Source organism: Pangasianodon hypophthalmus, chromosome 28 (assembly GCF_027358585.1).
Source record: "Pangasianodon hypophthalmus isolate fPanHyp1 chromosome 28, fPanHyp1.pri, whole genome shotgun sequence".
NCBI lineage: Eukaryota > Metazoa > Chordata > Actinopteri > Siluriformes > Pangasiidae > Pangasianodon > Pangasianodon hypophthalmus.
In genome coordinates this window covers 2,327,693-2,344,945 of record NC_069737.1, presented here as the reverse complement: position 1 = coordinate 2,344,945, position 17,253 = coordinate 2,327,693, and the positions used below count along the sequence as shown (strand labels likewise).

Sequence of the window (17,253 nt, the reverse complement as noted above, 5' to 3'; positions counted from 1 at the left end):
TCAGAGGGGCTTCATTTGCGCATTGATGAGATCCTGAACTTGCCTCTTTTGATCAGATCAGTTGGGCTAAATCTGTATGAGTCAATGCATGGGGGAACAGTCAATGACCACCAATAGGCCAATTAATGCATCACTTACTCAAAGCTCTATTCATTGATCAGAGAAACAGACAGGGAGTCTATTGAAAGATAAAACTAAAGGAGCAAGGTGACATTGTATTCACTATGCAGGGGCAAATATACAGGATGAGCCTCAGTGGTGTTTGCTGCTAAATTACCACGCCACTTTCACAGCCTTTGAAAGATCATGCAAAATTTTAGAATTTAACCAAAATTCTTTATTCTGGTCAAGGTTGTGTTGAACCCAGACCCTCTCCCAGAAAGACCGGGTGCAATGCAGGAATACACCCTAGATGGGATGCAATCTCTTTGCAGAGCACACTCATTCACACCATGGGTCAATTTAGAGTTGCCATTTCGCCTATTGGCTTGTTTTTGGGAGGCAGCAGGAAACCAGTGGAAACCCACACATATAATGGGAGAACATGCAAAACTACACAACAACCCCAGCACGGGATTGAGCCGGGGTCCCTGGAGCTGAGAGACATCAACATGACATCAAGTGCTGATGCAAGGTTCTGCCTGACACAAGTAATTATTATTCTTTTCAGTTGTCCTGGTTTGCAAAAAAAAAAGCCCCATATAACACACAACAATCCTGAAACTGGAAGTGATTAAAGATGGAAAATAGTAGCAACCCAGAAAAAAGTGAGACGTATTCCTGAATGAATTCCATACTTACTATGTTTCTATAACATAATACCACAGTTCCGTAGTAATGCAAAAGCTTGTTTGTCACTTAAATAGCTTTTCTGGTACTACATGGTATGGTAAAAAAAATTCATGTTTAGTTGTTATTTCTATTGCCACATTCGTGCCACATTACCAATTTGGACACTGGGAATGCATCCCAAATTGCATACAAGCGTCCTAGACAGTATGTTAAATTATTGGCATACTACTATTGTAAAAGTGTACGGATAACATTCCCATCTAGTACAGTGAAAACCTGGAAAGCCCAGTGTTCTCGTTGCTTTACATTTCTTCAGTAAAGGCTGAAGAAAGGGAAATCAGGCAACGAAGCTTCAATGCTGGCACTATTGATGTCTAGCGTTAGCGTCACCAACCCCATTTGAATGAACAAGTCTTGATTTATTGCACTTAGAAATTTCAGGGGTTGTTCCTCTTATATAGCTTATATAAACTGTGTGATAAGGGACCTTTGACATATATTTTAACAGTAATATTTAGTGGTGTCTGAAGAAACTATTTCATGTCCTTGAACAAATTTTAACCAACATTTTACATCTTGAATGCTGTGTATCAGAGTATCTGGAAAATGACTGAGGTTTGTTCAGTGTTTACAGGGTTACTGTATAGTGCATGTACACAGGAATTAAAAGACAGGATCAGTACTAGGTAGACACTTCAATCTTAGACATACTGCTGCTGACCGTACAACAGACATACAAACATGACAAAAGATGACCACGCTGCACTCTGTGCCCACTTTCACCAGAGCTTATACAGGGATGTCATGCCCACATACACTGGCTAGATGGAGCTGTTTCTTCATGCTTAGGGGAAATTCAGGATTTGATGAAGTTCAACATTTGAAAAAAAAAAACAAAATACTGATTCTCCTTCTACTACTAATGGTATTTCTCAGTATTTCTCTTTTTTCAAAGTTAGTTCTGATTAATAATTTATAACAATTATACTGTCCTTAGCTTCACCAACTCTCAGCACAATAACATTGTATTTTCACAGGGGAAAATGTTGACGTGTTTGCCAGCCAACTCTCAGGCCTTCAGCAGTACTCCCACATCATGCGTTGACGTTGTAACTGCTGTCAGTGTGTAAAGTGGAAAGCGTGGCTCACAGCGCCTCGTGGCTAAAGCCTGCCTGTTTGTTTTTCCCCTGCAAATGTTTTCCTCTCGCTCGTAAACACTTGTTACCTCAACGAGTGGAGGGATGATGTAATAGGTGGTGCGGTGACGCTCGTCAGCCTCTTTCTCCTGCTGCCTCAGGCTGATAGCAGATGTCCCCGGGGAGCTTCCAATTGACACACTCATATTGGCCACCAGCTAGAAATCAGTCACATACACCTCACTATTAAAGCTTTGGTCTGTTTACATCCCTCTACGGCCTTAACAAGTGATAAACCATAAATAATGATTTGCTTTGTCCCTCCTGGGAAACTTTTAAAAGATCTATTGGTCTAAAAGGTCTAAACAGGGTTTCCTTTTTAGCAAGCCATCCATTAGCCATCTAAAGAACTTTCCTCAAACCCTTGTCACTAGTATGAGCGAGTTCTTCAATTTTGTTGTATGTGGAACCACAAAACAATGTTTCCATTTTACAAACACTTCCAGTTAGAGCTTGGTAAGAAAGCTAGAACCATCAACCATCCAAAGTATGAAACTAGAAATTTCATCATCTTCCAAGTCCCTCTGTGGGAACCCTTTACAATAAAAGGTTCCACATCAGGTACACTAAGCTAGAACCATTAACCATCCTTAGAACCATTGTAGAATCCCTTTCTCTCTTATGATAAAAGTTTTTTCCCCATAAGTGTTCTTCAGTTTGTCCTACTGGTGGAAACCTTCACAACAAAAAGGTTCCGCATAGCGAACACTCTTAGGAAAAAAGGGTAATAATATCTGGGGAAACCATTAAAGGCTCTATGTAGAGCAATAAAATATGGTTTCCTTGTCACAAAAGCTTCCAATAAGAACTATTTAGAAAGCTAGAACCAATACCTATCCAAAGAACCCTTGTCAAACCCTCTTCACTCTTGGGAAACCATTTTCTCCAAGTGTAAATGTGATGCAACTGTGGTTCCCTTTAAGAAATGTAGAATGGTGTTAGAAAGATAAACCTTAAATAGATGGTTTCTTTTTGAGAAAGGGTTTTCATTAGAACCCCTTTTGGAAGCTGAGAACCATTTACTCTCCAAAGAATCCTTGAGAAACTTTTTCTTCCCTAAGAGTGTAGCTGCTGAGTTCTTTCCTTCCTGCTTTTTCTATCTTCGTTTCAGTTTTCAGTCTTTTGCACGCTTACAAAAAAGTGCCACTTGGCACCTTGAAGGAGTCATCAATTTTTCCTTCTATAAAAACTGTCAAAAGGTTTACTTTTTAGCAAAGAACCTCTTTAGATCACTAGAACCATTAACCAACCAAAGAGCACTCCAAGGATCAAGATCACTCCAAGACTGAACTTTTGCTCTATGCTCATCACTCTCTGACCCTTAAAAGTGTTTGTTTGTCCATTTGGTGGAACAAAGTGTTTCCCTTCTTTAGACATTTTTCCAAATAGAATGCCTTTAATAAGCTAGAATGAATAACACTCCAAAGAACTTACGAACAACCATTTTTTTTCCAAGACTGCCATCTGGCATCCTGAAGAGTTCTTCAATTTGTCCGACTCTTAAGGGGTATGTGGAACCCTTCAACAAATGGTTTACCTTTTTTTTTTTGCAAAAGTTGCAAGTGGAGTCTCTTTAGAACCCCATTAAACCCTTTTTTTTTAACATTGTTTACTCCTGCAGAAAAAAAGGTTAGATCTTTGACCCCTAATGATTCTCATGGTTTGTGTATTTGTTGAAACCTATAAGGGTAGAACCCTAAAATAAAAGGCTTCTCTTTTTAGCAAAGAACATCTTAAGAAGATTGGAACATTTAACCATGCAAAGATCGCATTCAAACCATTAGAAAAAATGCATAAACTCTGACTCATTAAAGGGTTTTTGGTTTGTCGATTTAGCGAAAAGGAAGTATGTAGAACACTACAACAAAAGTTTTCCATTCTAGCAAAAGTTCCAGGTAGAATCTCTTTAGACCACTAGACCTTCTAACCATCCAATATCCCTAACAAACCCTTTTTTCTAACAGTTTGCAGAGAAAGGATAGACCTCTGATGCCTGAAGGTTCTTTTGGTTTGTCCATTTGGTGGAACCGATAAGGGATATGTAGAACCCTACACCAAAGTGTTTCCCTTTTTCATCCCTTTAGAAAACTTGAATCTTTAAAATCCCAAAGAACCTTTGAGGAACCCATATTTTTCTGTGTTTCTGAGTGTGCACCTGCTGTATTCCTGCGTGATCTCCATCACATTCAGCATGACTTTGAGAATCGGTTCTCGATCCATCAGCTAGCACCCGCTGCCCTTCTTTGCTTCTCCTCCAGAGTGTCAGTGCCCCCGTGCCGCCCTCACCATCACCGAGCCTCACCCTGCTTTCACTGGTCCAGGTGGATATTATGTAAAACCTCGGCTAAAAATAGTCTCGCCCAGGATCTTTTGTCTTTACCTGCTCACTCTTAGCCCAACAGTTTTATTTCTGGAGAGCATGTGGAAAGCAATGCCATGCAGAGGGCCTGTTACCATAGTTACTTGTGCTAGCAAAGGGAAAGAGAGAGGCGCTACATTCTTAGTCGGTCTCCTCAGAAAAGCAGCGATCTGTATGTTTGAATAGGCTCGTCCCTTTTCACACTGCGGGTATTGAATTCACTGAAAGGGTTGCGTTGAATTACCTTTCGTAGGGCCAACAGTTATGAAGTCTGCTTTGCATGGGATTGTGTCGTGCAGGATGTTTGCAGAATTAACACTAAGAGCATGAGCAAGGTTACTCAAAAGAAAGTTTTTGTATTCTGATCTTTCGATCGATCAATCAAACTTTTATCGCCTCAAGTGGAATTTGTCTTGAACAACCTTCGGATAAGACATAATGCATCAGTTATAGAATCATACATCATGCATACAATACCAAACGTGTAAAGTGTTGGCCATCTGGCCATTCATCTGCTCAGTTCTGGAACCGATGTTAGATATATATTGTTATAAAATCCTTATCCTGAATCCTTATCGAGAACTCTAAAGTGCATGATGCAACCTCTTGCTAGTGTATAATTTGCTGTATAAATTAAACTTGTGCAGAGATCAAGTGTGCTCTAAGTGTGGTGGTTAGATAACTCCAGGTGGCACCAGGTTTGGCCTGAAGCACCAAGATGGGTTATTACACTGTTTCCCACTCCTTGTTCTTGAGCACCCCTGGTACATTTAATGTTTTACCTCCTCTGATCACCTAGTTAAACTGAGGTCATGTTTGTTAATTAGCTGACTTCTCAGCAAGGAAAACACTGAAATGTTGCATATTAATATTTATAATTAATATGCAGTCTTCACTGGTGCAAAAGGTTTTTTTTTTTGACATTGTGGTCTATTTGCACATTGGTTAACTACAACACCCACAGTGGTGTTCTCTACCTGCTGTGGGTGCAGTGGGATTTAACCCTCATTTCATCTCTATTTGAAGAGATTGATGCAGCAAGGCTTTAGTCCTTTGGAGCTTTAGTCCTCTCTCTCACCTCTCCTCATCTGTACACTCTGCTGAAACAGATCAGCTTCCAAAGCTTCAACTTTCATGCTAATACCACTATCAACACCATCGTGCATTTCATCTAATAGATCACTAACTAGCCAAGCTGAGTCTCTGTGTCGTAAAGCTAGGATTAGCATTGCATTCTGGGACTTGCTATCTCCACTATTTCAGCGCTGGATTTCTCATTAGTATGATGTTGAACGTTTCTGGAATATGGTGAGTGAGAAAAAGCTCTTGTTATCCCTTTATGTTTTTCTCCTATTAAACTGCTAACTTAGCACCGACCAACAAACTGGCACCAAAATCCCTAACCACAAGTACGTAAATATAAACATATTTAATGTGTTTCAGAGTGGAGGTTTCCTTTAAGGAAGTGAGGGGTTTGATGGGTCAAGGTGTGGAGTTCTTCCTGAAAATGGCTGTAGCCCTCCGCAGTCACGATCAGGAAAAGCTTCTCAGCTCTCTCCCCTCCCATCCAGAGAGGCGAGGACAGGCATCCGGGTACGAGAGTGGGCGAGCGGGGTGTATTTCTGGAACATCAGGGAAACCTGCAGCTCAGCGAGTGGGGCTTCAGGAGATGCATCGGGCTTCCCTAACCCTGCTCCCACACTCTCCGGAGACAGAGCAAGAAAAGACAGATGAACTTTCTTCATTTTACTTCTTTCTCTATCTTTCTTAATAGTGCTTTAACAATGGTATAGATTACATGAGCAGAAAAACGACAGAAATGGCTGAGGAGTGAAAAGAGAGCAATAAACAGAGAGGAGAAAATCTTGGCAGCTGAGAACGAGCGTCTTGTATTTATAGTGAGTCGTGATTCCGGCCGAGGTTTCACTCATGCTAGCTCGCCCAATCCCTTTTTGCGCTTTCTCAGAAGCGCCATTGTTCCCTGTGTTTGATAGGTTTCATCCAGTGCCTTTAGGGGAATTATAATGTGGGACATATGCAGAAATATGATGTGTATGTGGGTGGGGGGTGATATGAAGCCTCCTCTGCTGAGAGAGCTCCAAAAAAATCTTCCTTCTCTTCATCTTGCATGGAAATGCACATAGTTGTGCATCAGGGGAAAAAAGGTGATTGAAGTGCCTGGAATAAAAGTTGAAGATTTAGAAGAGCCTGTTATTTTTCACATAGTGAATCGAGGAAGAGCACTGGCACGATGCATTGATTCAGAAATGGAAGTTACAGCCTGTCGCCATTATTACATAACCATCTGATCATAATCACTTCAGCTATCGGAGATGTTTTGCAGTACTTTGTGCAACAGTATCACAATTGTGCATTTGTCACAACAAATAGAAGGTGAATTGTTTAGTTTAGAATAGTACAATGCATTTGGACAAGCTTATCTGTCATGTAACATCCACTAAATCATTGTTTACTGAATTGCTAACACATCACATATGAAAAGGAAACAAAAACACCTCAAATGAAAGTAATATTGTTGTTGCGTCACCGTTAGCAAGCCAAAGTCGCTTATTTTCAAATAGCAGCACGTCCTGAAATGTTTTATTCCCCATATACCACAGCAATTCTCCGAAGCTAACATATATATTTTTGATTTTATTAAAGATTCGACACCTGCTAAATTGTCAGCTGGATGTCGCTTGAATAAAAGCATCACACAAATGAGCATAAATAATCCTGAACGTCTCATATGATCCTTTTTGCAAGAACAACTTTTAAGAAAGGTGTAATTTCAATCAACATACACAAGATAAAAGGATTAAATATAGAAGCTTTAAGGGTTTTAACAAAAACTAAAATGGAAAATATTCACAACCTGTTTGCGACTTTAACAAACTGGATCAAGCAACTCTGATGAATGTAGATTGTCCAAACGTCAAATATTTAAAACAGTACACTACATTCGAGCACCGGCTTCTCGTAAGATCTTTCGAGGGTGTTTGCAGCTCCAATAATCCGTGAATGGAGTTATGAAATAATAAAAGTTTGGGAAACATCCAAAGCTCCACCTTCTTTTTATAGAGATTCCTTTTGCACTTGTAAGAATTTTTGATTAAGGAAATGTCTCGAATAGATTTTAGGAATGTACTCTTAGCTAGGAATGTTTCATTCCGCTTAAAAGGACTCTTAGCGGTAAGAATTTTTTTTTTTTTTTTTTTGTGAATGCAGCCACAGATGGGAGGCAAGTAACAGCTCTCCAGAAGGAACCGAGTGTAGATGCCAAACACTCTGTTTGCACTCAGTTAGGTACAGCAATAGAACAGAAAACTGGATATTAGCATATCATGCTAATAAATATCAAAGTCCTCACATCACCTCAATCATTTTTGGATGGAGTGACTGGCATCCTAGGATCCTTCAGTTTATCCTGGAGCTTTCCTGGCTCCGAGTCAGCGTCAGCATCAGTCAACATGAAATCAGCCTTTCGAATAAATACCAACACGTCTGCGTCTTTACACTTTTACCCCCATTGCATTATACTTCTGTGTATTAATCTTGGTAAGTGCAGCACATTACATAAAGCCATTACGGAGCTTGGTGGCATTTTGCAGAGGCGAGAGGTGAGTGTTGCTCTGCAGTTAGCGCCACAGTAGCTTCAGTGTTATGAACTACTTAATAGATTTAGGTCGACTGGAAGAGAGGCAACACACCGGGCCCTCAGATAAGAGCACATTACCACGGTGAAAATGATTTGCTCCGGAGAATGTCAGACTTATTTGCCTTTTTGAGACGAGCCCGATTGTGTCATTATCATAATAAGTATGAAGAACACTCGGCACACATCCTGTTTGATGATTGATTTGATTTTTTTTTTTTTTTTTTTTTTTTTTTTGCTCTTTAATATCATGCATGGAAACAGATTTAATGCAAGGCCTTTCATTCACTTTACAGATCAGCTTTGATGGATAAATGGGTGCCTGGTGTCACTATGTAGGGTGAATAAGTCGTCATTTCATAGACCATGCAAAGTAGTTTATTAAAATAAGGAGCATGGAGCAATGGAGATTCAGCTAGTGTATTAAACTGCTATTTTTTGCTCCTCGGTATATTTCACTTTCTAAAATTTTCCAGCCCCCTTGTATTATTCTTCTTTTCCTTCTTTTTATTTTATTTTTCCTCCCATTTTTTTTTATTCCTGGCCTGCTGTCAAATCGTGTTATGTTTTTAATTAACTGATGATGTGGACATACACATGTGCATGATATTTTTTTCTTATTTCTTTCTTTCTTTTTTTTTATTCATTTTTCTCTTCCTTTCATTTCCTTTTCCTATTTTTCCCCATTTTTAACATTTATTTTAATTATTCCCTCTTCCTTTTCTTAATTTTGAATTTATATTAATTTTATTTATTCAGATTTTCTCTTCCTTTTCTTTCTTTCTCTTCATTTCTCTCCACCTCTAAGTAGTGCTTTTACTAGATTTTTATATTGAAAACAAAGTCCTTACTCTCCTCCAAAGATGGAAGTGGAGGGGGAAAATTTTTTTAATAAAAATAAAAGTAAAATATTTTAAATAAACAAGTAAGTAGACCTATAAATAATGTTAATTTGGATCTAATGTGTTCTTTCTGTAGAAAGTTCATAAAGAAAATAAAAATAAAGAAATAAAAAAGAATTTAAATTATATTTGCATTAATTAAAAAAAAATCAGTTCTTCACGCAGCAGTCTGGTGTTTGCCAAATGTAGCTGATGGAGGGCACATTCAAAAAAAAAAAAAAAAAAAAGAAGAAAAAAAGTTAGAAAATGGCCGCCATGAAGTAAAGAAGAGCCTGAGCAGTGTCGCTGTCCATGGTCTAAAAAACGTGTGTGCTCTTTGTGCTGCATTATAGATCTGGGGCTCATCTGGGATTGAGCAAAAGTGTGGTGTAGCCTACAACTTCTCCTCATTCACTGTGAGTCTATTTTAAAACTTTTATGCCTCATGATTTTCTCCTATTAATCCTCTAACTGCCATTATGCCTTTATATTCAAATCTGGTGTATAAAAAGACGGATTTTTTATCCAGCTTTATGAATCCTTAACCACTGGGTGCATAATTTCATTTGGACTGGTGTTAGGAAGAGGGCTGGACAGTACTGTATGACAATTATAATATTAATATTTTGATAAATTATTTTACAATACACTTGGATATATAACATGATTTTATGATATCTATTTATTTATTTATTTATTTTTTGCAAATTGATTGGTAGGAGCTGAAACTGTTACATTTTACAGAATTTATTTTTCCTCCTTTTCAGGGTTAAACTTATGTTTGTAGATATCAAAGCATCACTAAAGTCATTCACTGTTTTTTTGAATGCTTCGCTGCAGTTTTGCAGGAAGTTTCTTAGAAAATCTCCATACATGCATCATGTATCATAGAGATATATTTGAGAATTGGAAATATGATGTTTTTGTCATATCGCCCATCTCTAGATCACCCATCCCATAGTACAAAATAAGAAGAAGAAGAAGAAGAAGAAGAAGAAAATATTACTAGTAAAACACTAAAAAAGTACTAACATTGAATTACTACTACTGAAATAAAATGAAATGAGTGGAAAAGAGTCATACAAAATAATATAGTATAATATATTACTACTACTAGTAACAACAACAACAACAATAATAATAATAATAATTATAATAATAATAATAATAATAATAGATCTTAGTTAAGCTCAAAATCTCACCATGAATGAATTAATGCTCTGTAGTTTTTAATATGTAAGTATTTTACTGCAATATATATATTTACACACACTCACATATTTAGTCCTCAGTCTCAGAAACTATTGAGGACTGAACTGTACCTTTCCTTGTTGCTCTTTTGTACCTTGCATCTTTGTGCATATACTAATACCTTTAAAAACTGATTTCAGCTACAAAACTGGACTGCAGAGCTGTGAAGTTCCCCTACATGCACCTTTCTGTGTAAAAGTCATATACTAACAGTACCCTTAGTACCCTTGTTTTCTGAGAGTGTAATAATGCTGAAGTGCAATCAGACACAACTTACCAGAGACCTGTTAGAAGCGTCAGGAGCGTACCTCTCCTCTCCTCTCTTTTCTTTTTCTTCCTTTTTTTTTTTAAAGGGGAGGGGAAACCCCGTCACATCCTCTGTGTCCATGTATGGGCATGAAGATGCCACGCAGCGGGGGAATCCTCTCCCAGCACGCGGTGAATGAGAGAGGGAGGGCCGAGGCGCCAGCTCGGGGGTATAAAAAGCGGCTCTGGGTGAGAGGAGCGCAGCAACAGATAGCGGAGGAACATCCAACTGCGAGTCGCACACATCTAGGACATTATAAAAAGAAAGGGGGAATTCCTGATCATTATTCACTTTTTTTTATTGTTTCTACCGGACCTCAATCTATTCCGGACTTGACTGTCGCAGAGAAGAGACATTTTGCATTTCATATTTACATTTATTCTCCATCTAAAAAAAAAAAAAAAGAACATATTTGGACCGGATCTCCAAATATCCTCGGGGCTTTTCGTTTTTTTCGGGAAAACATGCTCAACAACGTCGATTTGAACTCTCAGGACTCTTTCTACCCCCAGTTTGACACCTGTAACGACTCAGCCATCGGGATGATGGACACTAAGGAGCATCAGGATGTCTTTATGGACGCTGAGCGCACAGCACCTACTCAGTTTGCACACGGTGAGTTCGCCATAGATCACTTCATAGCAGTCCATTTCATGAAGTTGGTGTGATTTCCAGGGTTTGGATTATAGCTGTGCTGTGCTGTGCTGTACTGTGCTGTTTAGATGGATAATCTCGATATGCGTAAATTAATTAACCCCTGCCATAGTGTAGCCATTTTCGGTAAACACTTTTCCTTGAGCATTAATGCTGTGGAATGATATCTCACTCTCACCAAGAAATAGAAATAGTTCGAAATAGGAACTTCTAGTTCTATAACACCACAAGCACCTTCTGTATCCTTCCATCTGCGCATGTACTTACTACTTTATGTAACATGCTGTAAGATTCATCCCCAACTCTACGCTAATGACGCCTCATTTTTTTTTTCTTTCCTGTCCTCCTCCGCCATCATCCACAGATACTACAGTCACTCCCAAAACGGAGCCCACCAGCGCGGATCAATACTCCTCCTGTCACGGCCCTAAGGGAAGCTACGACGCCTCGCTGTCCTACTCGGGCAGTTTCTACGTGGAGGCGTGTCAGGGCGCCCCCTGCAGCGCGGAAACGCTGCTCAACATGATCACCGAGATCGTGGGCATCTCCGCGGGCCCACTTCCAGAAGCGCAGCAGCAGCAGCAGCAGCAGCAGCAGCACCAACAGCAAAGCGACACGAGTGCACCCCAGGAACCTCCGTCCTCTGAGCCTGGGACCTTCCCAGTGGTCGTGAAAAGTGAGTTTGAGAACAGTGGAGGCTGTTATTATGAATGGAACTCCTTCGGGAAAGCTGACAATTATGGTTTTCCAACATCTGGCGATTTTTCATCCGAGCAGCAGCAGCAGCATCAGCATCATCAGCATCATCAGGTGGATATGAAAGAGCTGCTGGACTCGCTGTCCAACCCTGACATGGAGTTCAAGGTGGAAGCCGGGATTAAGCAGGAGCAAGGCTTCGGGGATGCTTGTGGCCAGAGTTTTGGTGCACCTGCGTTTAACTACTCTGTCATGGACGCACCATCAAACAGCCTCCTGAAACCGGGCGTGTTCCCAAACTTCCAGCCCATCCCTGCTCCGGGACAGTGCGAGCCTCCGACCTACGCGACCTCCACCATCGACTCGCTCCTGTACTCCACCCTGCTTCCCCCGGAGCCGTTGGCACCGAGCCGCGCACGCGCCCCGAAGCGCAAGAACAGCGCCGCCGCCTCCGCTTCTCCCTCCGCCGCCAAGGAGAAGCCCTTCACGTGTCCGATGGGCTCCTGTGACCGGCGCTTTTCTCGCTCGGACGAGCTCAACCGGCACATCCGCATCCACACGGGCCACAAGCCGTTCCGGTGCCGCGTGTGCGCGCGCAGCTTCAGCCGCAGCGACCACCTCACCACGCACACGCGTACGCACACCGGCGAGAAGCCGTTCGCGTGCGACGTGTGCGGGAAGAGGTTTGCGCGCAGCGACGAGCGCAAGCGGCACGGCCGTGTGCACCTCCGGCACAAGGAGAAGACGCAGGAGCTCGGCGCCTGGCCCTTCGCCCTCCCGGAGGCCATCTGAGTAACGAGTGCAACCAAAATCCGGTGCCAAAATGCGCTTTGTATTTGGTGTGCGCACGATCTGGGGAAGATCTACGGTTGATTAGGTTCTTGGTCGGAGGCTCCACGTGCACTGTGCGCATGTACTTAGTTATTTATTTATTTCTTTTCTGTCGGCCCTCTTCCCAAATAATAAAAAAATACCCTGCACACAAAACAAAAAGGTTCCTGGAAGATCTTTTATGGGTTTTAATGCACGGAATCCTTAAAAGTGCCTCCAGGAACTTCGTCGGAAAGGTTCTTAAAAACTAAAATGGTTCCCATAAGAACAGTCCTAGTGGAACCTAGTTTATAGAGTGTGCACATTTTTTTTTTCTTTTCAGGTGGAGTTGTGTTTAAGCACAACTGAAACGAAATGAAACATTTGCGAAACAGACTGAACCATTTTCGCCTTCCAGAGGGGACACTGTTATGGAGAAGGCCTCTAATATTATGGAAATATGAATGGAAAGTTCATATTAATCTACTTCCTCTACTAATATCAGCTTATAACTTTGAATCAGAGACCAAAAACACACAGTTTTTCTTTTCATTCCAGGCTTTTGTTTTGCTCTGGAGGAGCTGGATGGAGGACGTTTTTTACGCAAAGGAGCGAGCTGGAAAAGAGTGCCAGAACTCTTTTAGTGAAAGGGGAAAAGGGGATCTTCCCTAAAGAAAATGCCCTTCGCGATGCTTGCTGTGTGTGCAGCGACTGCATAAACTCTTTTAACGTTTAACTTTTGTGCTCCAGGTTGTTTGCAGAGCAGCCAAACGCTTTCCAGCTGCAGTTCAGCACTTTGACTCCGGAACAGCTCCGACCTCGAGTTCTTTTTACTTTTTTTTTTCCTTTCCTTCCTTCCTTTCTTTTTATTTTCTTTTCCTGCGCTGGATCGTATTGCACTTCTCTCCAACTTTTGTGCTTTTTGATATTGCATGTTTACTGTTCATGTAATATGATGATTAATAAGCTAATGTAATAATCGATGCCTCACTGCAGAAGTGAGACTTTACCTCGTTTCTACATCATGGTGGTGGCTTTTTCGCCTTTGGAACTTGGACACACCACGACTTGTGGTTCATTTGTGCCAAGGGGTCCATTTTCTTTTCCTTAAATTAGTGTCAATTTACGTGTTTATTTTCATTGCAATGCTATTGATTGAATGGTTAAAATTGTGTTGTTTGATAAGGAAGTTATTCTACTACAGCTGTCAGTGCAAAAATAAATATATTTATATGGCTATGTATGATTATTTGTATTTTTGTATTTTTCTGTTTGTCTGGATATTCAAGATGAAAGTTTATTTCTAACCTTCTAAACTCACAGTGTTTCCTGTGTGTAGTATATTAACGGGAAATAAAAAGCAGACCTCCACACGTAAAAGCGTGAAAGAGTTAAAGACTCCTGAACAAGTGTACAAGTTTACATGGCAGAGACACAAAGCATTTCTGTCCACTTAGAATCCATGTTTCGTTGTTTGACAGACCCCTAGTTTGTGTATGTACATAAATGAATGAATTATGAATCATCTAGCTCACATGGCTCTTGTAGTGTGTAATAATGTAATGAAGACTAGAATAGCACCAGGCTGGACATTGCTGTTGAGTAACTTAGGTAGCACACATTGCTGCATTTTCTTTTTTTTTTTTTTCACTAGTTCTTCTACATGAAGGTAAAAGGTGTCATCACAGTTAGAACACAACTGTATTGTGAATTGTTTAAAAAAAAAAAAAAAAAAAGAACAAATGAAGGAACGAACGAAGGGGAAATGTTTATGGGAAACTTGCCTTAAATTATTTTTAATCTCTTCCTATACTGGGAGAATAAATTTGTATATATTAAGACGGTTTATACAAAGTACTTTGAATGAACTTTGATGTTTGTTATTTTTATGACTGATGTTTATGAATAAAAATATTTCTAAACTACTTTTTAGAGTCTTTTTTTTATTTACCTTTAAGAGGTATGTCTAATGAATCAAATGAGCACTTGAATATGACAAATACTAAGGCTTACACACTTGATAAAACTTGTCCTTCTGGGGAACACACAACAAGGTGTTTCCTTATCGGAAAAAAAAGTATTCCGATAAAGAATTCCAAGTAGAACCCTTTTGGGAGCTAAGGACTTTACTACAGTCTCAGTTGTACTAACAGTAAAAGTTTGTAGTAAAATTAATTTTTGGAAGCTAAGACTTCTAAATTATGCAATGAATCCTTAAATGACTTCAAGCCCAATTTTTTTCTACCAGAGTATAGAACTTTTTTTATGGATAAAATTATGAACAACACTTAAAGTGAGCTGTAAGTGTAGCAGACGAGTGCTCGGGCAGCGTATCCTTCAACCCATGGCCACATTTTCTTTACGGGAGAGTGCAGCACAATAACAGAAAAAATAAATGTTATGATGTTATTAATTTTGAATACAATTCAAAACAGAATTAAAAGCATGATCAAATCACACACATCCTGCACATATATTATGGTTTCATGACCTTGACTTAGAGTCTTGTAGCTTCATTCAATCGTATGCACGAAGAACCGTCATTTCCTTTGTTCAGTCAGTATTTTCTATTCCAGATTTTTTTCAGGTTGCTTACACTGTATACAGACCATGTTTACTGGATTAAAAAAAATCACTGTCTTTAAGAGTTTTGTTTGAAGAAATTGGTGGTGAGTAAACAAGATAATCTTCCATAACTGTTGACAGGTACAGGAAAGGTTTGAGTGACTTATTTCTGTAAAAGCTGATGATTTTTAGCCACATTTATTAACAAAACACACCAGACTCTCTAGGCTGAGTCTATAGGTTGAATTAGGATTATGGCAGAGTTCGTTTTCTGGCATTTCCATATGATGTCATTTGTAGGAAATGTAAAGAAATCTTGTCTAAACTTCTCAGATTCAGATTCTGACATTCTAGATGGCCGATTTCATCTCTTTTCTTTTTTTTTTTTCGATAATCCACCTGTTTGTGTGGATGACCACAGCAGTATGTAAGGTTTAGAATGAAAATTCAATGTCTTCCAAGTTTTCTTTAAGATGCATACTTCGCATACAGTTATACCCAAGGTCAGCTGTAGTTTTACTGTTCAGATTTGAACATAAACATCACATTTTTGAAATATCTAAAAGGTTATAAGGCTTGGGAAGTACTTGCAGCGACAACAACGATACAGTTACATCTCAGCTCTAGCTAAGATATGGAGTACATTCTTGAAAATTTAGTCTTTACCCCTTCGTTAAAAAGAAAAAATCCACTCCACACAAACAGCATTTTTCAAAATGCAAAAACGACTTGAAAATGCTCACATGATCATGCCAGGACCATAGGTGCGATAGTTTGTAATAAACTATCACAATAGATAAACAAGCAATAGAGATGGTGAAACGGCAGAAAGATGGATTCAGGAGCAGTACAGCGTGGATCATTTTTGTAATCTAATGTGAAATTACAGACCACAAAGTAAGAATCTGGTCAGTAGTTGTGTAGACTCCTAGCACATTCATAACACACACATACACACAGGTTGACAAAAAGTGAAAATCTTTTTTTTTTTTTTTTTTTTTTTTTACATTTCTCCACCTTTGAGGGTGTTTTCAAAAAAGCTTCATTTTCAGTGACCCAAACTGCCATTTTTCACATGGATGTGAGATGAAAATGGAGAGAAAAACTCTGTTTTCAAAAACATCCATACCATTTTTAGGTTGCATTAAATGAATGAATGCATCATTCAATGAACTTGAACAGGAATTCTGTTTTGCATATTTCTCCATTTTTTTAATCCAGCAAAGGGGGGCATAAACTTTTGAATTGGATGCAGAGTATTATGCACAGAGTTTTTCTGTAGCAGGAACAGAGCAAAATGCAGGGCCTTGCATAAGTATTCATGTCAGCTGAACTTTTCCACCATGTATTCAACCAGGAGGTAAATACTTATGCACCATTGGGTCACAAAATTATAACTATATATTATATTAACTATAAATTATATATTTTTCACCTTCAAATGTTGTGTAAATCAAACATTCCTGTTCGTGTAGACAGGAAGCCAAATCACAGAGAAGACTTCACTTATTCCTTTTAAAATCATGGTACAATCCGACATTTATAAACTTCACGACTCTCGAATCCCGGCTTGGAAAATCTGATCTACTTTCTCTGAAGCGGCGTCTCAGTGAGCTCTGGACTCCCACAATCTGTCGCCGAGTGGCATGCACGAGTTCTGAGGGGCTCCTCGGAGTGTAGGCTGCTCTGTGCACATGACGCGTCCTGCTGGCAGAACATCACCAGCACCCACGCTGATGCCCAGCCTCGGAGCGCCATGTGACCCACCACATGGTCCGCGGCAGCAGCACGGCGCTCTGCATCCTCTACCAGGCTCAGGGCAACCTACAGATGGGCGCTGAGGACACTGTGGCCACCAAGTGAGGCCAGACACGGCCATGATGAGATATTTACACGCTGAAACTAAAACTTCATGCACTGCTGACAGAGATATACAGGTGAGTGCAAAGGTTTGTACACCCTACTTCACAAGCAAACAAGACATTTAATGCAAGTTAAGCATTACAAACATTCCTTTATTATTACAAGTAACAAAAAATGGCCAAAAAGTGGTATATTAATACTGAAAGAATCAAAATTATAATCTA

At 39.7% G+C, this 17,253-nt stretch overlaps 1 protein-coding gene across 1 annotated transcript; it reads left to right on the top strand.

The window, feature by feature from the left end:
* The first annotated feature begins 10,590 nt into the window (after positions 1-10,590).
* On the top strand, positions 10,591-14,435 carry LOC113545794 (early growth response protein 1). Its single transcript, XM_026945398.3, has 2 exons — positions 10,591-11,056; positions 11,460-14,435. Exons 1-2 carry the CDS (start codon positions 10,906-10,908, stop codon positions 12,581-12,583), a joined length of 1,275 nt encoding a protein of 424 aa, XP_026801199.3. The 5' UTR covers positions 10,591-10,905; the 3' UTR covers positions 12,584-14,435.
* The last annotated feature ends 2,818 nt before the right edge of the window (positions 14,436-17,253 follow it).